This window comes from Leuresthes tenuis, unplaced genomic scaffold, assembly GCF_036924035.1.
Source record: "Leuresthes tenuis unplaced genomic scaffold, fLeuTen1.0.hap1 SCAF_7, whole genome shotgun sequence".
In the NCBI taxonomy this organism is placed as follows: Eukaryota; Metazoa; Chordata; class Actinopteri; order Atheriniformes; family Atherinopsidae; genus Leuresthes; species Leuresthes tenuis.
Window position 1 is genome coordinate 12,001,658 of NW_027325361.1, and position 26,082 is coordinate 12,027,739.

The 26,082-nt window shown below is 39.0% G+C and overlaps 2 protein-coding genes across 3 annotated transcripts in view; one reads left to right on the plus strand and one right to left on the minus strand.

Moving 5' to 3' along the window:
* Positions 1–14,940, plus strand: part of LOC140311418 (adhesion G protein-coupled receptor D2) — an 81,654-nt gene extending 66,714 nt beyond the window's left edge. The window contains exon 24 of the mRNA XM_072388789.1: positions 13,732–14,940. Within this exon, the coding sequence (XP_072244890.1) occupies positions 13,732–13,860 (129 nt within the window). The 3' untranslated portion in view covers positions 13,861–14,940. The remainder of the gene's footprint in view (positions 1–13,731) is intronic.
* Positions 1–26,082, minus strand: part of nr5a2 (nuclear receptor subfamily 5, group A, member 2) — a 220,539-nt gene that overhangs the window by 139,041 nt on the left and 55,416 nt on the right. The window contains exon 7 of one of the 2 annotated variants that reach the window (XR_011916931.1): positions 16,794–17,683. Coding sequence is in view for 1 of the 2 variants with exons in the window: in XM_072389335.1 (XP_072245436.1) it covers positions 17,436–17,683 (248 nt within the window). In the remaining variant the exon portion in view is untranslated. Of the gene's footprint in view, positions 1–14,970; positions 17,684–26,082 lie in introns of those variants that run through there. The other variant, XM_072389335.1, reaches the window with a different exon arrangement.

Sequence of the window (26,082 nt, forward strand, 5' to 3'; positions counted from 1 at the left end):
TTTGCTTTTAATTAAATTACTTGTTTTCATTCAGTTTTCTATTTCACTGTGAAGAAAGAGAATTCTGATCTCTTAATTAAAATTGCAAGTGGGATAAATGTATAAATGCCTCTGATGTAAATACAGTTTAAAACAGACTCCAGGATCAATTGGCTTTTTCAGCACTTCACTTCCTCCTTGCTTCTTTTAGCCTTGGCAAACAGCTACCACACAAAAACTTTCAACCGTCCTACTTCCAAACTGATCGAATCAGACTCTGTTCTCCACCCAGCTTTGTTTTTCTTCGCAGCTGTTGGGTGGTCCATGTCTCTCTCTTTCTCTCCTCTCTTACTGCATCACCCTCTCACTCATTGTCAAGTTCACTGCATCTGTTTCTCTTTGAGTGCTGTGGGACCCAGGCATGCTGCGAAACCCAATACCTGAGTATACACAATTTAGTTCACACCAGAGGTTATTGGGTGGAAGCGCAGTCTCATTCCACAAAATGTGCGATTCAGGATGGGAGGGTGTGAGTTGTTTATGTGTGGCTGGTTAGTTGGTCAAGGTTAACTAAATGGTGGGAGACAGAGTGTATGTTGTCTGGTTGGTCCTCTGGTTTCAGCACATAAGAGTGTCTCAGGCACTGTGCTGTTGGGTTGTTGAGATTTGATTTGACAGGCTGTGCTGTCCAACAACAGTTAAATATAAGGTGTTATTAAGTGTTATAATAGTGTTCAGCTGTGTCTTCTTATTGATGTGGTCCATATCTTTACATTGTGGTTAGATGCTTTGAGTCTTTGCCTTTATTCCACCTAAATTATGTTTAATCTCTTTCTTTTTTCATGTCCATTTTAAATGTAATTTATCAATTTATTTAGGTTTGTGTGGTCTATTGCATAAAAAAGGAAGGAAAAAAAGTTTGCCTGGTTGTGCCCAGTTGTGTTCACCCCAGCTGACCTTTTCATCCTGTTAAGAGTTTCAGTGTTGGCCCTGTAAACTACAGCTCCCCTTGAGTACCACTCACACGCGATTGGGAGTCCCATGACAGGCCAGCTGGAATATTCAGTCCATCCTTCCATACACACAGAAACAGAAATCCCCCATGCAGCCCCCACTGGCCGGTCAGCATGTCAGTCATTTCATGGGAGGGTTTTGAACTTCGTTTCTGGATGTGTGTGTATGTGTATGCACTTTCAGTTTTGGCCTTTCTTTGCATCTTTCTTGGAAAGGGGACTCCTGGTGTCATATCTGTCACCTTTAGAAGTAGCAAGAAACATAAACTGTTTCCAGTTTAGGTTAGTCTGTGGAACAGCCTTTAACATGTGACTCATACGCTTTTTGTAGAAAACCAGCTGTCCTCATGAACTCTTTTGTCGACTGGCAGACATATCCTTAAACCTGAGTGAGTTGTTTATTGTATTTTCTACAGACAGATAATCTAAATTCACTCAAAACAAACTGGATAGAATTTTCTTTTTCCAGCACCAACAGTAGCACACACTAGTTAAGTTTATGGGCACCGCTGGTGGCACCACTGTTACTGAATCACTGAGCTTTGGTGATGTTTCTGTTGATCATGTGCCTTCCTTTTAACTGTTGCATTGTAGCATACTGTGCAACAGGTGTTTTTGCTATATGGATAACCTGGAAACATGCACCTTTGAGCAGATTCATCACTATGGACATTGATATGATCTATCAGTGTCAGGATTCCCAGATTGCACATGCTTTGTACTACCCATAGATATCTTGTGTAATATTTTCTCTGCCAAAGAGGTTATATGGTTGATTTCGTTTGTTCCTCTGTCAAAGCAAGAGCCAAGGGTTTGTCATTTTATTACCAGTGTTGTGAAAATCAGGCTGAAACCAACAAGCCACATTTCATGGGACTTGGTAGAGAGTCAGGGGATGGGCAGATGATGAACCTATTAAATATAGGTGTGAATTGGATTTACTGTAAATAAAATCTGCATTAAAATTGTGAAAGACTGTATTAGCCTTGGTGGAGGACATCCTCTTGGAATGCCCTTTTTACAATTCCTCGTAAAAAAGCTAAATAGCTGTCAGATATAGACGTAATAAGTCATCGAATTAAAGTTGCTTATGACAATATGGTAATGGTTTCCCCGACAGCACCACTCCACAAAGCAGCACACTGTGCTCCTCCACACCACACCACAAGGACTTCTCTAGATCAAGCTCCCCAAAATTCTCTCTTATCAACCATCTGTCAGCTGCATTGAAACAAGCCCAATCCACAAGGCCAGCCTTGCAACCCACAGAACCCAGAGTATATGATGCCAGCATCCTGTCACTAGATACTACTGGAGGTGCCTTCACAAGTTAGAGCTGTTTTTGGTGGCATGATGGGTACCAATACAATACTCGTCAGTGTGATCACCAGGTCAGTCTTTTTATATGCATGTGCATTATAGACTTTATTGATTTCAGTCTGTGACATGTCTAGAATAGTCTATTCTATTTAAAGTAAAAGTTAAGTCTTTTATCAACTAGTCTTATTTTGCCATATTTTGCCATCTTTGTTTTACTGGTAACATGTAATCAAACAGACTTCCGTTATTACAAATGCAAATAATAATCTCCACAATGAATCTCCCACAAAAAGCATTCCTCATGAGAAGTGGGTACTGTGTGCCTCGGGGGTGGGGCCATCCCAGTCATGTTCCATTAATCCAAAGCAACTTGCGGTGATTGATCAATTAGCCCTGCTTAAAGCTAGGGCTCAGGCTGATCAATAACACTGATCACCCGCCAAAGGTTTTTCATTAAGTCCTGCTGCTCTGCATGAGTAGACTCCATTAGCATAGACCAAAAAGACTGTGAGAATACAAAGAAAAAAACCCCCAAAAAGACAGAAAGGAAAACGCAAGCAATACAGTTTTCCTACTATTTAGTTCATATTTGTGGGTACAGGAAAATAAAGATATAAAAATTTACATTATCATAGTTTGTGTGACTTTGGTATTATAAATGTCTCATATCTCTTAAACCCATGTGCATTCCATTATAGTGCACGTTTCTGTTAGAGTAGAAAGGTATGTTATTGTTATGTTGTCTTTCAAATTGATTGTACAACATTGCATTTGATTAAACAAGTGTTGTGTCTTCTGAAATGCAGAGAAGTTCTGAAAAATGAACTTCAAGCTTCAAACCCCACAGCACAGGTTGATACTGTATATTGGTGGAGGATTTCACCAGAGGATTGTCTCCTGTTGACTTCAGTCTTGTGTACAGCAGTAACTACTGCCACTTATTGCTGTAGTGATTAATTAGAAATGGACTATATCCTCTCCTAATCATATCATCACAAAAAACACTCATGAACGCAAGGTGTTCATCATCTGGCTATTCGTAAGTGTTCTGTAAAAGCATGACTAAAAATATAGTCCCAAAATATGAATATAAATGACTCATAACGGCTCTGAATAGTCTTTATGGTTCCATAGTGAGCCTGTCTGACTGTATTTCCCTTTCAGCCCAGTCATTGTCAGCCTATTTTTTTAGATACCTGAAAAACAGCGGATGTCCCTTGCACCACAGTGATATGTCTGATCCACGACCCCATCAAACCCACGGGATCATCCATGGACTGAAACACAAAAACACTGGTCGACTCCCATTGACAAACTCACCTTTCTCACCCTTTCCTTACTCTCGATGGGGCCAAGAGCTATTGTTTCAGTTAAACAATCCTTATTGAATTAAAAACTGGCAGCTTGCTTTGTTCAGTGAGGCTGATGCATACTGCTGTCATGGGTCCTATCGTTAATGTGCCATCACTACACCTCACATCCTTAACAGACACAGGCAGCGCTGAGCATGTTTCCTCCATCTGTAGGTGAATGTGTGTGTGGTGCATATGTTCCATGAGTGTGTGCGCGTGTGTTCGCATGTGCGTGTGAGAGACTAACACTGTATTATTGTGTTGGTAGATGGGGTGAATGAGAAAGAAAAGCGGGATTTTTGTAGATGTGTTGGTATTGAATCTCTCAACAGAGAGAAGAGCAGATAAGTGTGTAATGTGATGTTTTGATCAATGTTGAAAATGCCACAGAGAGCTAGGACATTAACACTGTTCGGTCAGCTCTCACCACTAAACAGTAAAGCTGTTTATTTAAAATCTATAAATAATCTCTGCATCTCTAATGTGATCCATAACTATGGTAACACAGACTCATCAATTCAAATCTGAAGTGTGTGACTTTTATTTGACTTTTTCCTTCTGTTTTTAAACTAAAATGAAATTTGTCAATTCAATTTTTTACCATTTGAAGTTGTTACGTGGATATTTTGTTAAGTACAGGCATGGTTCAGTCTTGATTACAACAAGTCCTCCAATCTAAAGGCCCATACGAGTCATTTTTTGTTCGTAAACTATGACCTATAAAAGCGCTCTGTAAAATCCCACTGCTACAAGCGGAATAAACTCCATGTTTGAGCTACAGTAGATCTTCCTAAATTATTATCAATTTATCAATCAGTTGTCAAAAGATGTAAATATTACCAGTACACAGAATGTTAGATGATTTTTTTACACTGTCCTTGCTACGAAAATCAATAAGTATTTGGACTGATTTGTATTGAATTACATGCAATTCCTGGAAGAAAAAAAGGACCCACAAGTCAAAGTGATGATAAGAAGTTTCAGATTTAAACAAGGGTAAGGATTGGAAAAGAATGACAATTGAAGCTGTGGTAACACACAGGTGATGTTGTGCTGTGTCGCTGTGCGTTTTAGTGGGAAGGAAGGGAGTTGGCCATAGAGATACTGGAACAGACAGGAAGAGATCATCCTGGTGTTACCATGGCTGAGGTTAAGCCCTCTGGCTCCCCCAGGACCATACAAAGAGCACACACAGAAAAGACTTAAAATGTTAACAAAGACCTCAGTGCATGAAATTACCAACAAGAATGTTTTCTTCATCTCTAACTCTGTACCTTCTCAGAAGAAGAAACACCCACTTTTCTGAAGAGTTTAATAATAATTTCTGCTAGGACAGCGTGAGGACATTTCCGTGAGCCATGGGTGGGTGGAGGTGGGTGGGTTGGATGGACGGATGACACTGTATCCACCCCCACAGGGGAGAGGAAGTCTCTATCAGAACACAACAGGAAAGGAACAGAGCAAAAACAAGTGCATGTCTTTTTGGACATTAAATCACTTCCTGTAGGACTATGGACTGCTTCCCCCTACATCCTCAGCCTCCAGCTCTCAACACAGTTCAACCTCACTTTTGGAAGACAGAGAAACTGATCAAGTCTTTTTTTATCTATCTACATGAAAGTGCACATTCTTGTGAGTGACCTCTAAGGAGTTGCCCTGATGGTGAAATAACTAACGAGAAGAAAAGGCTTCTGAGCTCACCTCAATCAGCTGCTTTTTTTTATTATCTTTAAAACATTTTAAACATCTTTGGATCCCTGTTCTTATGTCCAGTGTATGTATTGAATTCTGTGCAGCCTGCCAATATGATTTATTGCCATGACTTGCAGATGTGATGAGTATTGCACGAGTAAAAGTGCCTTATAAATCCCTGTTCCATGACAGATTACAAGTCCTGGGTCTGAACCTGGAGCCTTGATCTTCATCCAAGAATGAAAACAAAGAGACAGAGGTGTGTCTGTGGCTTGTGCAGGAAAGCACAAGGACTTTGGACTTTTTAACGTTGAGATGAAAACACAATGACCTCAGTTTTTTTTATCAAAACAGAAAAATTGCTGTTACTCTATCTGGTTAGTCATTTTCTTGTTGATTATGATACTGACTAGCTTGTTGCAGAGATCTTGAGTAAATTTCTTACACATATAGGAAATCTAGCTCTCGTGCAGAGTTGTCTTCATTGCAGGGCACAGCTGTAAAAAATATGACTTCCTTCCTGAAGACAATTTCCTGTTTGTGTCTGAATGTAGGTCAGGAGAGGGGTATGGTCACCCTTACCTCAAATACCATCATTGTACCCCCATGTCCCAATGATACAGGATGTTATGTAGTCTACTGTCTTTTTATTTTATTTTTTTTAAACAAAGTCAACTTGTGGCTCCTTCTTGGACAAGACAGTGAACCCCAGATTGCTTTTGTCGGCCATGCATGTTTCTTGGTATGTGAGAGCGGGTTTGAATGTGGGTCAAACTGTAACATGCTATAATGTAGTAAAGTGAAGTCCTTTGACCGTTTTTGCCCTTTGACCAGACAAAAGAGTTATTTCTATCCTTCCAACATTTCAGAATAGAAAACTTGCAAAAGAGTCTCTTATACACAAAAAAAGTGGTAGCCACTATGCAAACATGGTTTTTCAACATTATTGGCCTTTTCTGCTCCCCACAACACTTCAGAGACCCCACCAGTCACCCCTCAAAAATGTCTCAATTGCACACACATGGATATTCCTGTGGCACCCTGATTGTTTCATTTTCTGCTGATTTGCCTAAAAGAGGCAGCTGCCGCTGCTGTCAATGTTTAATTTAAGGGCTCATGTTCCCCTCTGCACGATATGTTGTGGTTGGGAGCATTGATGGGTCGGGCGAGGGGGGTCCAATCGGTGGGTTGATGAAATTAGGGGGAGCTAGTGGAGACCCTTAGGTCTCCGGCGCAGTCATTAAGATGGCTGCTCAATTTGGAGATGAGACGGTATGCTCTGCACTCTGGGCTCATTGAAGTTGCTCTCTTGCCTTCTTGAAGCATCCATTATTTATAAGTTTTTACAAATTCCATCTGACATTTTTATCAGTTATGAATGTCAGTTTCTGGGTGTGTCCTTCAAGAAAAGAGTGTAAATTGTTGGTAAAACACTCATTTTACAGCTGGATGCAGTGACTTATATATGTGTACTTGCTTTGTTGTGTTGGTCACAGGATATCACACCGAAAAGGAAATAGATGAAGGGATGTAATCCAAAGGTGATGACTCACACAAAGGGCAATTAATCATTCATGTTGTAATGGTGATCAAGTAAGTTTTAATGTGAACTGATCTCCTCTTGCACCAAAATCAGTGCAGCTTTTTACAATTTGATTAAGATATATTTTTTGTATGTTTTAGTCAGCAGTCAGACTGCAAATTGTACCTATTTTCAGCTAATGAAATGTTGATTTTCACCTGTGTAGTCATTAGTTTGTTGATTGAATTACTTGTTATGTTGTATATTTGTATTTTTTTTTTGTCAACAATGATGACAATATCAGTTAAGAATAATTGTGTGCACATTACTGCGTGGTGCAAGTCTATTATGAAGAGCTTAACAGTCTCTGCTGTCCACCACAGCAATCTTGTGCAGATGTGGTTGAGCTGATATTGATCTAACTGCTGCCCTGTGCTTTGGTGTTCACAGCCTCAGGCTTCACACCTTCTCACCTCACCTTACATCACTCACCTCACATTAGACTGTGGACTTGATCTGCACTGTTAGGCCCTTCTACACTCCCAGACAAATCACTTGTCAACATGATCTCCACCACCCACTTGCTGTCAGTCTTGCATTGGGGGAATTCTTTTGAATCGAGGATTGTTTTTGAAAATATACAAATGAATACTATTTACTTTCAAAGCCTTGAATAGATACAGAGTTCTGAGTTTCCTCTACTTGTGTATCGTCCTCAGTACTCATCATATTGTCACAAAATTTCTTTTTCTCAGAATATATATACACTTTATTGCCTCATTTTATTTATCAGGCACACTTTTCTACATGCATACATATGCAATCAATCTCTGGGCAGCTCCATTACTGCAAGGGTTTTAAAAGCTTTGCTCAAGGGCACCTTTGCAATGATTGTCTAACCCAGCCAATTGTCTATGTCTCTCCCCTTAACTTCTCCACTTATTTTATAGCTGGTAGTGATATGATGTTCATGGATGACAAATGCACTGTCCTGACACTATTCCCTGACTTTAGAAGGCTTATGTAGCCTAAAGTGATTTTAAAGATTTAAAGGTGCTCCTGGTGGCTTCCTGCCAGGCAAAAATGAATGGCAGCAGGGCAGCTCTGCTAAGACTTACAAATTTGGCAACAATGGAAGTTTAAGAAGTTTAAACCAGTTCCATAAGCAGGAAGGTGTCTTTGTGTTTTCATGATGTTCTCTTTTTATTGCCCTTTATGAATCCCTTTGTTTAAGATAAAGGAGTCATGAGAACACAAAATAAAATTTATTTTTAGCTCGCTGAGGTGTTACTATATTTAAAAAGTTTTGCTTGAGGGACAAAGGCTAAATAAGCGATTAATCGATGCACCACCACCGACTGCTGCTGTGTCATTATACATCGTGGTGTGGTGTGATGGTGCTAAAGGTTTCAGATTGCTGCTTTAGATACAATGGGAAGGCCATGTATTGCCTGGGGGATATTAGTCAGATTGAGACAATGATGTGGTCTGAGGCAAAACGCAGAGCACGTAGTCCTATTTAAGGCTCAGCCACATTCTGGTGGTGTGGGTTGCATCTGCTTTACCAACCAAGAAAAGGCATAATAATAACACCACATGGAGGTTTACCCCACACAAAGACAGTATATCAAAAACTTCTCATTGTTAACCTCAAACATTACAGAACAATTTAAATCAGCCACTTACATGAGTAATAATGTAATACTTATGGTTATGAAAATTATTTCAAAGGATTCAGGTTGACAGTTTTACAAACCAAGAATTTCTGATGTCAAGAGGCAGCATGTCCCTTGTTGCTTTGGAGTTCCCATCCACTCTATGGTGGTATGTTAGAAAAAGTTCTTGCCACAAAGCCTAAAACCTTTATTCCATGTGATGAGCGATCCTGGAGTCTTTGTTGACAGTTCAACTGTCTGTTGGGAGAGCAGCTATGAAGACCAGCTATCAATAAAACACTGTGCGAGCATTGCTCTTTTCTACTTTGACCTAAAATCCACACCTGTAAAGAATTGGAGTCTTGCAGTCTCGTGTGACTACAGAGTATAGAGGCCCAAGTTCAACTCACCTGTTTCAACATGTTTCACAGATAATGCAGACACCTTGCACCATGCTTGCATTAAACCAACTAAATCCCAGAGAAACCCCAGGAAAAACCCAGAGGCAGCATTTTAGAATGGGAGAGCCACTGTAATGTAGTGGCCACTAGAAATTACTCAGATATACATAATAGAATGAGAAGGATGGTGATCAGTGGAAGATTGGTTAATGGCAATTACCAAGTCTACAACTGTTTATTGGGTACATGGGTACAGTGCAGTAAAAGAGTGCGGTCGAAGAAGTTATGCACGTTAGTCATTGATGACATAAGGATAAAGGAAACCTTGGTATTACGAGGTGGTTTCGAATGTTTTTTCAAACAGCATCTGTAATCCGCTGTCTTTTTTCACCAGCTGACACAATTTCCTAAGGTCTTAATGAAATGTCTGTGACATCCTTTGATCAAAATAACAGAGAGCTTGTGCAGGAACTTCTTCTTCTTCCATTAATTTACACCTCTGTTCAAACATATCATTGTAGAGCATGGTCGAGGCACTCGACTCCTCTCCACCCCTCTCTTCCTCGGGGTCTGCCTCCTTTGAGATCTGGAGTACTTAGTAACATGTGGAGCATGTTTTTAAGGGAAGAGAGAATATAGAATAAATTGCCAAAGAGTTCAGAACACACAACAAACTGACAATACTTGACTGGCAGTTTTTTGTTGTTTTTTTTAAATTTCCCTTGTCTGCAGTTGGACCGTGGAAGGCTGATAGGCTAAGAATCACTCTTTTAGGCACAGATTCATGGGGATCTCTGTTATTTGCTCTCTTTTTTGTCTTCAGTTAAGTGAACTATAAAGAAAAAGGTGAAATGGGATGTATGGAAAAACAAGAAGTAAAAGCAACAGAGTTTCAGCTTTCCACCTCTGAGGTACAGAAAATGTAGCATCATCTGAAGTTGAGATTAGGTGGAGATACAGAGGGAGGAAGCTGGAGAACCTTGAGGAGTGACAAGTTTCTGCTGCAAAAATTAATGATTCAAAGAATGCATTTTCAGACAAAGGCCACAATACAAAATGCCAGGGTTTTGTTTTTTTCTGACTTTATGAGTTAGTAGCTATTTAAAACACCCAAAGTGTTTCTTTTTCCATCTTATGTTGTCTTTAATGGTTTAAATTGTAGGATGTGGCCAGGTAAGCAGATGTATTGAAAACACAAGCTAGATATAAAAAGGTTGAAAAAATATAAAGGAGAACTATCGAAGTGTGTCTTTGAAAAGAACTGTGATGTAATTAGTGTCCAAGAGAGCAAAACTACAAACTTAAAACCCATGATCCAGCTGTGACTGGTCAGGTGTCCTTACTGTCTCTGATGCCAGAGGTTTTTCTGATGAATGTGTCAACAGTACATGAAACAACTGTCTACTGGTCAGTAATTGAATTATATCAATTCAATGGATAAAAATTGCAGGGGCAAGTAGTGGCCTAAGCACTCATGGAGTATGTATGCAAGCAAATAAAAATTTGCTGCATGTAAGTACTTTTTTTTTCTTTTTCAGTTTAATTGCCTTAAAGGTTTTTTTTTATTGTCATACGGTATTGTCATACTGTAAATATAAATATTCTTTTCACTCCAGATTCAGTGTTGAAATATTCAGTTTGTCATAACCATCAACACATACTTCTTTTTGTCGCTCCCACAGAGTACTCCTATTGATATTTTGAAGGAAAGGTCAAGATTCCACATGCAGTCATTCACCAGAGTTCATCTTTGCCACTTGGCTGGGGTCTGGCAAGATTAATTCTTTGTGTCTTGCTATCGTTCTTACAATGGAGCCAAGCAAACACAGAAGAAAAGAGTGTGTTTGTGTGTGTTTTTAAAAGACATTGGTGCAACCATTTTAACAGGGCGACTCTGTTTGAATTAGATGTTCTAACCCCTCGCTTGCTAAATGGATTTCTAAAGTGGCTGTAGTTGGAGGCTTTCAATCGGAAGCAACCTTGAGTCCTTTTTTATGTGAGCTCTGTAGGATTTAAGTGCCGGTATAACATGAGCACGACTGAATGCATGCTCCTCATTTTTTGAAATTGAAAAATCTCCAAAGGCTGTCCCCTTTGTGCAGGCAATTAATGGAATGCTGGCAGCGAGGTTCAGGTGCTTAAAAGTTAGGTTTTTTTTCTCTCTTTCTCTCTCTCAATCTCTTTTTAATGACTAATAAAGGATAATCATTGTGGAAAAGAAAACACCGTAATGCTGTAGGCTTCCTCTTTATGCACAATGATGTATTATGCATGCTTTGAAATGAAACGGCAGCGGCCTTCAAACCATTCCATCTCCAAACCGTAGTGTATTTGTTTTGCATGCCACAGTGAGGCTTTTGCATAATAATTGTGAGTGTTCCCATTAACAATACTTGCTTATTAATTTGATCGGTACATTTTTAAAGTTTGTCCATCAGGCCACAACCATTGTATCCCCCCAGTTGCTGTTTGGTGTAAGTGATTACAGTGTGGGCTAATTGCCTCTCTGAAGAGTTGTTCTGTTTCTTTTTAGTCTCTGTGTTCTTCACCTGTGAGCTTCCAGTAAAACTTTGCTTTCTTCTACCTATTTATTGACTTGCTCCTATAATTCAGCATTTCCTGCAAAATATACAGTTCTATTAGTATTTTCTCATAGACACATTACAACTTTATTGATTGATGGTGGGATTGGTCAGTTGCACAGCTTGTTTTCCTTGTTGTGGCAGTGCTTGTTATAAGTTTTAATGCAAAAAGGTTTAATTTTTGTCTTCTTGATTCTAGGGAGCGTCCTATATCAGCAGTATAAACATAAAGCCAGTTAAGCACTCATTCAGCATAATGACACACACTAATTAATCCAGTACTCATGAACTATGATAAGTTTTAATTCAAAATTACAGTGAGACTCATAGTAGATACCTGGAAAACTGCTTTAAATTAAGGGAAATAATATACAGTAAAAAATTATATATATATATATATATATATATATATATATATATATATATATATATATTTGTCACCATGTGGCCTGTTTCAAGCCTTGCCTCAAGCTGGACTGAATATCAAACTCACTTATTCCAGCATTCAGTTACAGATTTCCTTGCAATCTTGTAGCACTTCCAGAAGCTTTATTTCTTTTTCTTTCCTTTCCTTTTCTTTTCTTTTCTTCCTTTTTCTGTTTCTTTTTTTTCTCATTTGCCCTCAGTCTTATTCCTTTTGACTGTGCTTGACAATGCAGGGAAACATACAAGCACATCTCGGTAAACACGAGTGATGTGGTTCCAGAGTTTAAAAGCTTCTCGTAACACTGGCAGACACAACTTGGGGCTGTTTGTGTGACGGAAAGGAAAACTTGTTTAAAAACTGACAAAACTATGTGTGAGAGAGCAAAAAACTGTGTGTGTGTTTATGTTGCTTTTGGCAAGTTATTCATTTGTATGTGTTTTTCTTTTTTTTTCATGCTCTCTGTGTGGTTATCTTTTTAGTTAGTTGGTTTGGAGCTGATGTCCACCTTCGGGGATGCGCAGAGCATGCATTTCTGAGTATTTTCACCTGAGGCTGCACTTGTTAGAGTCTGTGGATAAATGTATATACATTATTTATACAAATTCAGAGCGAGTGAGAGCAGGTTTAACACATTTACAGACAGGAGGCCAGGCACTGCAAGCCAAGCTCCAAGTGAGGATTGCAACGCTGTGCGCCGGGAATCGAGCTGGCTGCTTGCCCATCTGTGACCGGCATCCTTAATGCTGCACGTGAACACCGCTAATATTATCTTTATCGCCTCAGCAATTAAATGATCCCTCATAACATATGCTCAAAGAATGTATTTATATTGTTAAAAGTTCAGTATGTTGTTCGATTCATAAATACACTGTAAAGAAAGAAACCTGTTGGCTATTATTGCTTTCTTTAAGATTTATTTGGTTATTTGCTGTAGCATTTTAGAAACTTCTTGTTTAGTTTAGAGGGCATTCATTTGCTTACAGAAAACTTTAGAGAACGACAAGCGAGGCTGGATGTAAATTAGAGAGTTGCTTGAACAAAAGAAACAGTGCTGTTGTAGTTTCATGTCAGACCAGCAAAGTTATTGTCACGCCATGTATAGTACTGGATACAAGAAACAAGGAAATAAAGAAAAAGATTTACGAGCCAAGGCTATGTAATTTCACATAGCTTTATTTGTTACAATAGTTACGACCTTTGAATGTTAGTGAACCTCATGCCAAATCAATTTGAAGTAGCAAAAGTGATGATGCTATAACTGAAACTATAATTGCTGCAAAAAATGGAAACAGGAGGAGTTAAACAGCTCCACAGAAAATAATTGCTGAAATGAGCAAATTATTATTTGACTCAAAGAGATTATTGAAAGACCTTAATTCAGGTTAATTTTCTTAAGGTTATTTTAAATCATGAGGAATAAGTGTTGGAAATTGTAACTGAATCACAATTCATGATTTTAATATAGCATCGTCTCAGATTTTATAACTGCAGCAGTCGGATATCTATAATGAAATTAAAAGAAATATATAAATTAATTCTATTTACAAATGGGTGTGTCTGTAGTAGTAAAGGTCAAATTAAGCAGGATATTACCCTGCTGACACCAAAAGCAATACATCTTCAAGCACCTTCAGTGACAATGTGGTGTCCTAATGTCCTAATGCAAAGTTGGAGATGTCCTGTCCTCTTTCACATGTTCACTGATGTCAGCCTTATGTTATTCAAGTTTGACCAGATGCTGTTTATCTAAACTGATTCTATACTTACCCATCCCTTTCCTCCATCCAGGAGAGCCCTCGTCCAGAAGTAGATGCCTTGCCGCCGCCTGGTTGTAATCTTCATGTTCCCATGGAGCTTGAGTTTGCAGATTCCTGTTTCCCTCGCAGTCCTGCACCTCAGAAAAGCTATGTAGACTGATCTGGGTTATGTGACGATGATTGTGGTTTCATATTGTGACTTGTGTTTTTGAACAGACTTTGCGCAATGCGTTTGTCTTTTTATTATTTCAACTTTCTCCTCCTGTCTTTAGACAGTTATTGTCTGTAACCAATAGTAATGACAGAGAAACAGGAAAATGTGTCTATTCTGTGTATCATCGTTATTGTGTATCATGCTTTCGGTGAGTAAGGCCTCACTCTGCCTTTAACACAAATTTTCAGATGTGCTGGGTGATAGGTTAGCATGATGCCACCAATATGTATCTTATCAAACCTTCAAGTTTTTGCTCATAAGACATTTGTGTGTGATTATAATTATAATTTTTTTTAAATCTTTCTTGACTTTTCCAGCTGTACAGTTCATTCACAAAGTGTCAATTTGTTCCATAAAGGTACAATAGAATTGATTACACTTTGTGTAACATTAATGTCCGTGGTTTAATTTAAGTGCAGACATATATCTCTTATGATTACTCTTACAGTATTTTTTGTCATTTGGTTGTCAACCAACAAATATAAGCCAGAACGCCACAAAATGTTACATGAAAGATGAATGAGTGAAGCTGTGTATTATTTCTGCATACGGATTGCCATTATGTTTGACAGTTTTTTCTTACGTAATTACTTTTCATTGTGCTGTAACTTTGTAATTTATTTATTTTATTTGTCATTCCTACAGACTGTGGTGCTATAAGAAGTTATAGGGAATGCTTTATATCATTTTGCACAGTGAACCCATGAAATGAATGTGGGCAGCATTGGCGTGACGACGAAGGGAGAATCTGGTGTTTATAAGCATAATAATTGTTTATTGAAATATGAGGAAAATTTCTGTTAGCCTCAGAGAGAGGCTCTGCCCAGGACCTCGCCATAATAGGAGCATTCAGAATGTCAGCAAGAACAGCAGAAGTCAAAGACAAGCGGGAAGGGAATGGCAGTTTGATGTTTTCTCTATCCAGGTGTTGACAATATCTCGTTGACAAAGCATTTCACCTGCATACAAGTCTGTTTGACATTATTCATGAAGCTTAATTTAGTTTGATGTGAAGCAAACTTCTGACTGGATAGCCAAAAACCATTCAAAAAGCACGACTTCTGCAATGGCCTCATTTGCAGTTGTATTTCCTGCATATGGTATGGAGTTCACCGACATTTTACAGAAAGTCCAAGGCAGCTGCAGAACCTTAACACTGAATTTGAGTGGACGATACAAAAGATTGTCTGATCAGGAGACAAAATAAAGTAGGGGAACAGATGGTGAGACTCAGAATCAGAAACGGCTTACTGACACGGGATTTCAGGGAATTTTCTGTACATTAAACATGCCACGAGAAAGACTTTTGATCATTCCATGACTCATTTAACAAAATGTTGACATGATAAACAAATAAACACCAAGGGTCGTAATGCGAGTAAGGAGTGGGGACATTTTGATAAAAACTGTAACAACTACTGTACAAGTGGAGAAATTTGAGCGATTGTGAGGATAATGTGGGCTACAATATGTCACAAAAAAAGAAGCCAGTTTTGTTCATTTTGGACACAATACTAGAAATCACAGCTAACGGGAAGATGCAATCTTTGGTGTAAAAGCAAACTAGAGAGAACATTGATGCAGGTTGAAATTCAATAAGAAAAACTGCTGTGGCACAAATCTTTTACAACAACCCACTTAAATACAATATGCTTTTCAATGTACAGACCTACAGGAACATTTAACTGAAGGGATTTTTTTTCTGTATCTCAGAACCACTCATGGAAACAAAACAAAGAGCATGCTACAGTAAACAAATTTATTCTGGCGTGGACACATCACGTCATGTAACACAAAGATGGAGACCCAACGACGCAATAAATTATCTTCATTATTAAGCGTAACATGAGACATACTGTACATCAAATAGGTCAAAGAATTGTAAATAAAAAAAGCAAAATAAAAGGCTTTACAAATAAAATGCTGAGAGTGAAACAGAACCCTTACACAGCAATGCTCAAAGAACAAATATTTGAATGCCAGCAGACACAAAAATTAATAATTTTAAGTGTGATTCCTCTTTGATTTTAGTGTCTCACGACATCATTTAAGTACTGCTTAAAACAAATTAAAAAAAATTAAACACTGTACACACACCAAAGGAAGCAAACCAAAGGGATCTTTTTCGTCATTTTGCTGATTTCATTTTTTTTTTTTAAGGAAATCATTGCTTTGCAATTTATGCTTCATCACAGTTCTCTCCCATATGACCACATGAATGTAAACACCTGTTGAATTACTCTTTTTATTTTTTACTTTTTTTACACCATTAATACTTTATATATATATTTGTACATATGATCATTCACATCTGCGTGGTTAGCTAGCATGGTAATGAAATAAGGCAGGACTCACATAACTGTGACATCACATTTTTTTTTCCTCTTATAACACTGATTAATTAGGTATTAGTAATTTCCTTCCTCTGTTCTGCAGCAGGCTTTGGTCTTTTCAGAGAAAGGCTAGATCGATTTTTCTCCAAAGTTTTTTTTTTTTTGGTTTTTGACTCCAAAATCACACTTTTTTGTTCCAGTTTGAAAGAAATTATCAAAAGGAAGGATGTTTTGGGGGTGGAAAATGGTTTATAATACAATTATTTATGCTGACATTATTCATTGAATTTATCTAACACTGGTCTTTCTGAGGTAAATAGTTAAAGATGATTCTGGGGAAGTGGAATAAGAAAAAGGAATAACAAGGTGACTGTGAAGAGCAAACTACTTCCATTATAAGAGAAAAAAAAAACCTTGTCCTTTTATTTTAACATTTTGTTCATTAAAGACTTTCTGTTTTTTAGAGCTTACTTTTTTATTTGTCTGTCCTCCTTTCTCAGTTAGGTCGAGCTGCCGTGGCAGGCGTCATATGGGAGTAAAAAAAACAACAGACATGGTGGTGGGTCAGAGTCTCTTGCCTGGTTGGCTGCGTGTCCATTTGACTTTACAGTACCAACAACAGCTGAAAGCCAGTTTAAGTGAGAGAAGTCACAGGAGGATCGTCAACCTGTAGTTACAAAGCTGTCTGAAAGATGGGCAGTATTATTCAGCTTCCTTTCTCAGCACAGAAACCCCTTGTGTTATTACCATTGCCAAATCATTTGGGGGCTGTTAATTGTAAAGGTTGCAGCCTGGCAGACTGATAGTCTTGCTTATCATCGTGTGGTGTCAAATGCAGAGTTTGCTTCAAGTGTTTTTCTTTTTTCCTCTCAATACTGTCCTTTTCTGTGGTTGAGGAGAAGCAACTTCTTGTGGATGTTTTACCTTTTTTCTTTTCTTTTTTTCAATAAAGGGACGCTGTATATCTGTGTGCATTATGAGTCTCCAAATCTGCACTTAAAGTAGTTACTTCGAGCACAGTATAAACAAGAGTTTGTGACACTTTCTGCTCTTCACTCTCCTGATCTCCACACAGTCAAGCATGAGCTCCAGGTTCGGTTTGGTGAAAGCATAATGTTGAGTTTTTGTGCAACAGAAAAACTCTCAGAATGTCTTCGCAGCTGCAGTACAGGTTGCGACAGTCTCATTTTAAGCTCTTTTGGCGTGTAGCATTTCAATGAGCAGGTTGTTGCAGGGCACATCGCCATTCAGGTGTTTGTAGTAAAGGTATTCTTCAGCCTGCAGGCTGATAGCTCTGATCTCAGGCAGCCGGAGGAGCAGCTGGCCAAACTTGTCCGTTTGCTGTGGGTAGTTACACATGACGTAGTCCAGCAGCGCTGCGTTGACCTGCTCCTGGACGCTCTCCACGAGGTGGAAGTTCTCCAGGTTCTTCACATCTACAGGAGGAAGGAGAGAACAGTAAGCACAAACATTTCAACACTGTCTCTGTGTTAGTAAGGAAGCGGATGAAGGGAAATAATGAACAAAATTTTAGGGTGCAAATTTTCTCTTAGTTACAGTAAATTGCTGTCAGAAAACGATGATTGGAGACATCTAATGTTTCAAACAAAGCAGTTAGAAGGCGTAACAGAGTTCTCAAACTGGAGACAAAACAAGTATTGAGCCTAAATAACCCGGAGGGTTGTAACTTTTAATATTACAGACACATAGAGGTTAGAGCAATTGGTGTTCTCATTTATCAAGGGACAGCATTACAAGTTGACTACCTTGGTTGTAGCTCATTTTCACTTGGTTTAAAACACACGGCATGACGAAATACCCCCCGCTTTCTTTTTTTCCCCTCTGAATTGTCCCTTGGGACAACAGTGTAGAGGGAATCAGGTAAAGACAAGAAGGTTGTTCTACTGAGATAAATTCCCCTGGAGTCAATGAATTATGTAGGGCAGAGTTATTGTTCTGTTAGTGCCACAGCTGCTCCTTAACCTAAAACCCTCACTGTCTCCTTTTTTCATCTTTATTCAATTTTTATCTCAAGAAAATAAAATTTCTTCAAATCCGTATTAAAAAACAGATTAAAGTTTTCTAAGAACGTCAATGATGGCAAAAAAAATGAGCAGGAATTCATTTTGGTGGAAAGTCTTCTTTCACTATTAATTCCTTGTGCAAAATACATTGTGCATCTTTCTAAAATTCCACCTTTCTGCACAGCTATAAGCACTTTTCCTTGACAATAATAAGCTCACTGGGGGTTTAAGGATTATTGCAAGACAGGACAAAAAATTTGCTAAATGGATAATGGCGAACCAGAGCGCTTTGTGTATTTGTCATGATTATGAAGCGCAGGGCTGCAGAATGTTTAATCAGGTAGCAGCCCTGTATGCGTGTGTGTGATCTTTTATTAATCTGTTTGACCCCAGGTCGAGTGTGCTCACAGTGGGCTATTCTGGAGTGGCAGGAACCCAATGTATACATGGCACTTCTGCATTAATACACACAGACATGCTAAAATAACCCATTTTTCAGACTACATTTCTGCCTTTGATATACATATACTCTAATATATAAACATATACATGGTATTTCTTTCTGTCTCACACTATACCCCTTCCCACATACACATCCTTACTCACACACACATGCAACCCCATCCACCCACAAAGAGCATTAGGAGGAAGGAGGGGGGGGGATAAATCAGCAGCTAATGAGGTCTAAAGAATGAGAAGCAGGTCCTTCAAGGCACTTCCATCTATGATGCACTCTACCATGCTATTGCAATCTGTTTGCGTGTGTGCGCTTGTGTTTCTTGCGTATGTGTGAACTTGCGTGTAACTTGCATGTAACTCCTCGCCCTGACCTCTGGCTGACATGTTGTGGGGCAAAAACAAGACCAAGATGAGGGCAGGAACAGGGAGAGGAGTGCTGCCTGTGACAACGGAGCCTCCAAACAAACATGACATGTGCTTTTTCCTGCTGCAACTCAGCTGTCTGGCCCCCTCTCAGACTCCTGAACTAGCTCTCACACCGTCAGAGAACCGTTAATATAACCTTACATAAGCTAACCCAGCACAGTGTGCTTTAAGCGTTAACATGTTGACATCCTACGCAGGTCAACAAGGGAAAGAAAAAAAACCAACATATTTCTATCAGTCCATGTGGGAAAGAAATGAAATGAAAAGCAAGTACATTACTTAGGAAGATTGGGAAAATGTGGGGAAAAGTTTGGTCTATATATGCTCTCAAAGTTTCAATTTCACTGCCTAATTCACTAATAAAATACTAGAGAAGTGGCTAATCCTTTATAGCCACTATTCAACTTCAAAATAAGCACTTGCTGTCAAATCTTACTGAAACCAAGAACAAAAATTGTGAATTGGAAGTGATTTGGTGCAGATGGAAACGAGCTTTGAGTCAAATATGGTAAATACAACTCTTCTTTTCAGGTTAAATGTTTTTAGTTTCTGCAAAGTGGGAAAAACTAAATAAATATTTCTTCTTGCTTGCTTTAAAGCTAGTCAGATAGTTACAGAAAAATGTTCACAATTTATGTCCAATTCAGTTTATCTGGTTCATGCAAAAGGAACCTGCAAAACAACAAAATATTTTTTTATTCCGGTTCATATCCTGCCAGCCTAATTGTTTTCAAATTAAAGTAATGTCTAGAGCTACTTGCTTAACATGTCTAGGATTTTTTATTTCATTAGGGAAAAAAAAATAGAGGAGGACAACGGGGGCACATTATTATCAGAAGATACAGCCCTGGTACTAATGCATGGATTGTCTTTTTTAAAACTAAAGTATAGATAGATATTTTCAGTAGCAAACCACATGCTGCCTAATAATCGATTTACAGATGTCAGAGTTTCTTTCAATTCTAGTTTGATTACTTTTTCTGAAACATGACAAGGTGAGTCGTGATCACAGCCAAAACATATGAGGTGTTACCATGGTTTCCCTAAAAGATTGTTTGTATGTCTGCAGTATACCCACATGGAGAGGAGTTTCATGAATTTATGCGTGGAAGTAGGGGGGGAGCGGGATTATAGAGAATTAGTACCCAATGTCTCTGTCAAGCTAATTAGGAGAAAAATAAGGCAAAAGACAGCATTTTAATTGCTAATTACCACCAGTGCCTCTTTTGAAAAAATAATGAATCAGAGCTTCCGAAAAAGAACAAGCACAAATGACAATAGCTTGATATCATGTCCCAGTTGCAAAAACCAGTGGGCAAGTGGCAAAAAGATACTCAGGTTAAAAAGAAATTAGTCTTAATTTAGCTGAAAATTAAATCAAATAAATTGCTTCCATTTACTGATCAATCAAAGGCAGGATGTGGGATTAAGAGGGAGAGTATAGCTAAGTGGGGAATAAAAAGAAACAAACAACAAAATAAACAACTGATCAATGATTCCCAGACAGTGTCAGGATGGAGTATAAAATGCACTAAGCACTCTCTTCTCCGCCTTCAGTGCCCACCCCCTTCCCCAACCCCCTCCTCTTCCTCTCCATCTCATCCTTCAGTCACTGAGGGACTAATTATCAACTTTTTTTTCACATAAAACAGCCACAGTTCGTTGCAGTGCCGCGTCCGAATACTCAAATGGAAACCCCGAGGTCCCACAGAATACATTGTTTCATTTGACGGCCGATCATGCTGAAGCCAGCGACCTAATGCAAAAGCACACACACACACACACACACACACACACACACTTTCACAGAACCCCTGAAATCTCAACTGTGCTTTTTAATTAGACTAGATCTGCTCTGTGCTGTGCATGTATGCCTGCATGTGCTTTTACACACTTTCACGACCCTTACAATCAACCAGCTCCAGGGACACAGACACACACAGCATTTAGAGACATTGCACATTCACTCAGGCAAATACTTGCTATATTATTCCACTCTCTGATCCCAGAGATGCCTCAGAGTGGACAATGTGGTGTGGAAAAAAAATTCATAAGCTGATGTTAAAGTTCATCATCCTTTGCAAAACCAAACTTGTGTCATTATGTTTATGGTTTTAAGAAAGCAAAGACATATAAATGACATTATGCAGAGAGGTAGCCTGGTGATATATGCTAGATGCCTATAATCTGATGCTCACCTTTATGGGGCCTACATTTGATGAATTATGTCAAAAAATTTAAATTGAAACACATAGTTTACACAAAAAAATCCTGCGTTTATTAAAAGTTTAGTTTTATTTTTTTATCACTTAAAAAGGAGGGTTAAAACGTTAGGAGGTTGTGATACTAAAAAAAGAAGAACTTCTCCACATTTATATTCTGTCATGCCATTTTCTCACCAAACTATCATCCATTAGAAATGCTGCCCTCTTTACAGAAGACACTGCTATAGGGCCAACAACCAATCCATGCCAAAATAACCCCATAGTCTCATATTATACTTTCACTGGCCCAATCAATAATCCTCTCAGTCACATGCAACCAATACACATTCTGCTTTTCAAACTTCACATGTGTTTTCTGCTGGGTCCAGGAACAACACATAAAATTCCTGAGTCATAAACAGTTATTGAGCTGCTGTCAGTAAACTTGGCCGATTAAACGTGAGTGGAAAACAAACTGGTTACTTCCTGCTTGCACAAGTATTAGGGGCTTGGCTCTGCAAATAGGAGAGTTTCACAGACATTTATATGAGCCTATCAAAGGTGAAGCACCATTTACTACAGCAGCGGTGTTTCAAAGAGCAAGGAGTTGAACCTGTATCCCAGCTAAGTCCTCTTTATTGCACCCTACTGGACTGTTATCAAGACAACATTGTCCACAGCTACTTGATTCATTATCAGCTTGACTCCAATCAGGGATGGGGGCGTTGGTAGAAGAGAACCCGATGACTTTTGACTGATAGAATCAAGTGAGGACTAAGGACTTCCTACAATAGTTGTGTACTGCTTCACGTACACTGGGAGAAGGTGTGTGTCTGTTAGAAAGTAATAAGAGAGAGCAGCAGGGGCAATCAAAGCAAATAAGGACACAGGGCAAGGAGCAATAGCCGCATGGTTAACGGTACCTCTTTAGCAGGCTTTTTATCTGAGTTATGTTCCAATGCCTTGATACATATGCTATGCCTCGTATTGGTGAAAATTAATTTTTATTACTCTCTATACTCTCACACCATCATAAAGTCATGAACCACACCACACAAAACAACATATTGTAGTTATGCAGGCACACTTACCTCAACTCACATCAATACTTCACAGACAGAATTTTGTGGAAGTGTTTTTTTTTCTTCCTATCTACAGGAGGTTCTGCTTCCCCATTAGAGCATTACAGTCCTCATCTATCTGTGCTCACCAGAAAACAAGATTCCTTGCTCCCTGGAGCTCACAGCTTCCCTGTTTTCCTGTAAGTCCCATTTGGGGAATTCCCTTTATCTGATACTATGCCTCTACGTTAGAGGCAAGGAAGAAAATAAAAAGCTGGTAAACTGAAGTTCTATGCTCCTTAACACTGAATGGGGGATCTCTGAGAATTGATACACCAAAGGCTAACACGATAACAAGTAACACAACTATCCTATCAAAGGATACATGAGAGGGATCTATGAGTTCAAAATAATGTGTCTATTGTCAGTTGTAGCAGCTAAATTATACCTTGAAGTACAAGCTGGAGTACATAGGGGGTTAAGATGGGGGTATCATGATACTGGATGTTTGCCAACATCCAATACTCTGATATACTCCAGTCATTTTGCACACATTTTTCACTTAAAGCAGAGTACATCACATTTCTCCCTTTACTTGAACTAGCATATTATTATACCAGTTCTTATGGTGATAGCGTACAAAAACTGTATTTCAGTATACATATGAAACATGCCACATTATTTTATGTAACATAAACTTTTTTTTTAAATAAAACTGTAAAGCAGGGATGTATGGCATTACATTTGGCATTGTCTGGTTTGCTGATATTGGATTTTAGGGCTTTCTAATGATGCTAATGATGTGATCAATATCACCAATATAAATAGCATTTTGAACAGCATAAAAGTTGGACTCACACACACCCCCACTAAGAGGACTAAATTAGGACGAAAATAGTTCAACTTCTGCTATCTTTCTCATCTAGTTATATGTGAAGGTGGTGTGTTTTTCAGATTGCCAGTTTATGTTAGTTACCTACATTCACAAACACAGTCCTTGTTTCTGAAGAGGTAAATGTGTGTAGGTTAGAGCTTTAGTAGCTGCTAGATTATCCAACCTGCCCACCACCTGGCTCATACTGCTTCCCTTAGGCCATGGACATGCTGGTCTTAGTTCGGGGTTAACAATGAAACGCCTCATCCACTGTCTTAAAACATGATTCCTGACAAGACCACTTGTCAGTTTATTTTGGATATAATCAAGTGAAATTATGTCAGGATGTATCCTTGGCTCTCCTAAATCATTTAACAAAGGATCATTAAGGTCTGAACAGTGGTCTTTTATCTTTAACAGTGACTTTTTTGTCACTCACATATAGTTACACACTGTAGCTACATGCCCTCAAGCTAGCATAGAGCCCAATGTCCAGAGGCCAAATATCCTCTTTGCGAGCAATGCATAATAACAAGGATCTCCCAGCTCCTGGAAACAGGCCATCAATAGGGATGGCCTGTTGTCAGCATGTCAAAATAAAGCATTAAGGCTCAATTTGCCCGCCAACCCATCAAACCCTCTCTTTAGCTTCTTAAGGGACCAAACGCAATGCAGCTATGAAAGAGAATTATGCAGGTACAGTCCAGTTGGGGATACATTAAGTCAGATTTGAACCCCCGCCAACGACATAGCTGCTCTTGTTAAGCTAAACAGGTTGCGGCGTAGCGGTTGGTTGAGTTCTGTCGCCCAAGGATGGGTCAACGGGCTCAGTGGGGTGGTGGAGAGAGATCGAGAGACATTGAGGGGAGAAATGTGCCTTAGGTCTGATAAAATAAACAAGAGAAACGGTGCTCGGAGCAGTAAGGATCCAAGCCTTTCTCATTGCCTATGCTGGCTGGGAGGTGCTGGGGATTTATCTTGAGGTGAAGGGAAAAGCAAATTTACACCCTGAATTCATTGTCCTGTCTGAGGTTGCTTTAGTGAGGGCTTCAATAGAGGGGTACACAGCCAGGGAGGTTAATATCAGTGGGAACAAATAAGAAGAGAAAGCTAAGACTTATTGACATGATATGTGTTTGTAGTTTTTATAATCAATTTTTCACTAGATGGTGTCAATTTCTCTTAATGATATTGTGTGACTCTTAAAGGTGCAAAAACTTGATTATTTGCATGTTGTCATTTAGTTCAATCAACTATGATAAATCTGTAAGTTAAATCAAATATTTCTAGATGAATAAATAATGAAAATAAACCTTATTTGCATTTCTTACATCCTTTAGAGAAGCTGAGATTAAAAAAAAAAATCATATTGCTGGAAAAAAAATTCTATTGTCTCAGCATTATGAAAATCCATTTGCCAGAGGGATACTGAAAGACTTGAATCAGCAATGAACCCTGCTTAGCCCTCTGTGGTCCCTCCAGTCCTCCCCACCTCTGCTTTATATTGCCCCCTGCTTTTGCCCCCCTAGAGGTGGAACCAAAAGCCTTTCAATGAGCCAGCCTCAGTCTTAATGGCACACCCACATGTCTCTGCTCACCCACCTTCTGATTGCTGTCTGGATTGAGCTCCTCTGCTAAAATTCCCCCCACTCAAACAGCTCTCAGTCATGTATGTAGCTAATGACACAAACACTTGACTGACAGGTTCAAGTCTAATGATGAGCAGTCAAGATGAAAACTTGCTGTCTTTGGTGAAATCTATGGAAATTATCTATGGCGCATTGGAATTTTAAAATAATCAAATTCACATGAATTAGAAATCATTACTGATACCTGTGAGATAACTCTTCAGGCTCCCTGTGACTTTACCTTGTATTTCATTTGTACCTGTCAGTAACAGTTCAACCAGTCACAGCTTGTAATGTGTGTGTGTGTGTGTGCCTGTCTCTGTCTGTCCGTGTCAATGCATGCATGCAAACCTTGTTTACATTCAGCGCACTTTTGCACCCGTTGGCTAATTACACACAGGGTTTGTTTGGTGGTGCTTGGAGGGTGTGTGTATGTGGGAGGGGGGGCATGTCAACCTTTCTTGTTTATGATAAAGTGACAGAAAATCATTGGGGGGTCAAGTACCCCCCTTCAAACCCTCCACTGCCCTGAAAACTCCTGCAGCAGCACAGAAGGTGCATAGTGTGGGAAGCCTCCCCTTTAATGAGACCATTAAAGGGCCCGTGTCGCCGTCAATAGATTTCTCTCATTCTTTCTCTGACAAATTTGAATTAATAATTCAGTGCCAAGCGCCCGGGGATGTATATTTTCAGCATGAAGGACAGTTAATCCATAGTGTCAGTTTCTTCCCTCTCTGTCTTTTACTTCTTCTCTTACTCTCATTTTTCATCTACCCTCTACTCTCCCTCTTCTTTTGCTTGGTTCTCATTTGATGATGGGAGTCAGTAGGTAGAGTGCTGACTAAAGACAGACTGTGCCACAAATATTCCATCCCTTCTTTTTTTTGCCTCATCTCTTGGGAACCCCCCCCCCCCCCCAGTACAGTTCACTACACTCCTAACTCCACTAAAAGTGCAAATAAAAGTTTAATTTATTCTTAAGTGTTGAATGACAGTAGGCCTCCTCCTAATATTGAATGTTAGGTGACATGTTTCCACACACACAGTTAATATTCACTGCTTGTTACTATGGTGCCAAATATTGGGACATTCAAATGCACGATTAAGGGCATACAGAGGAAATTATTTGTTTTTTAAGATAAACCTCAAAGATGTTTAA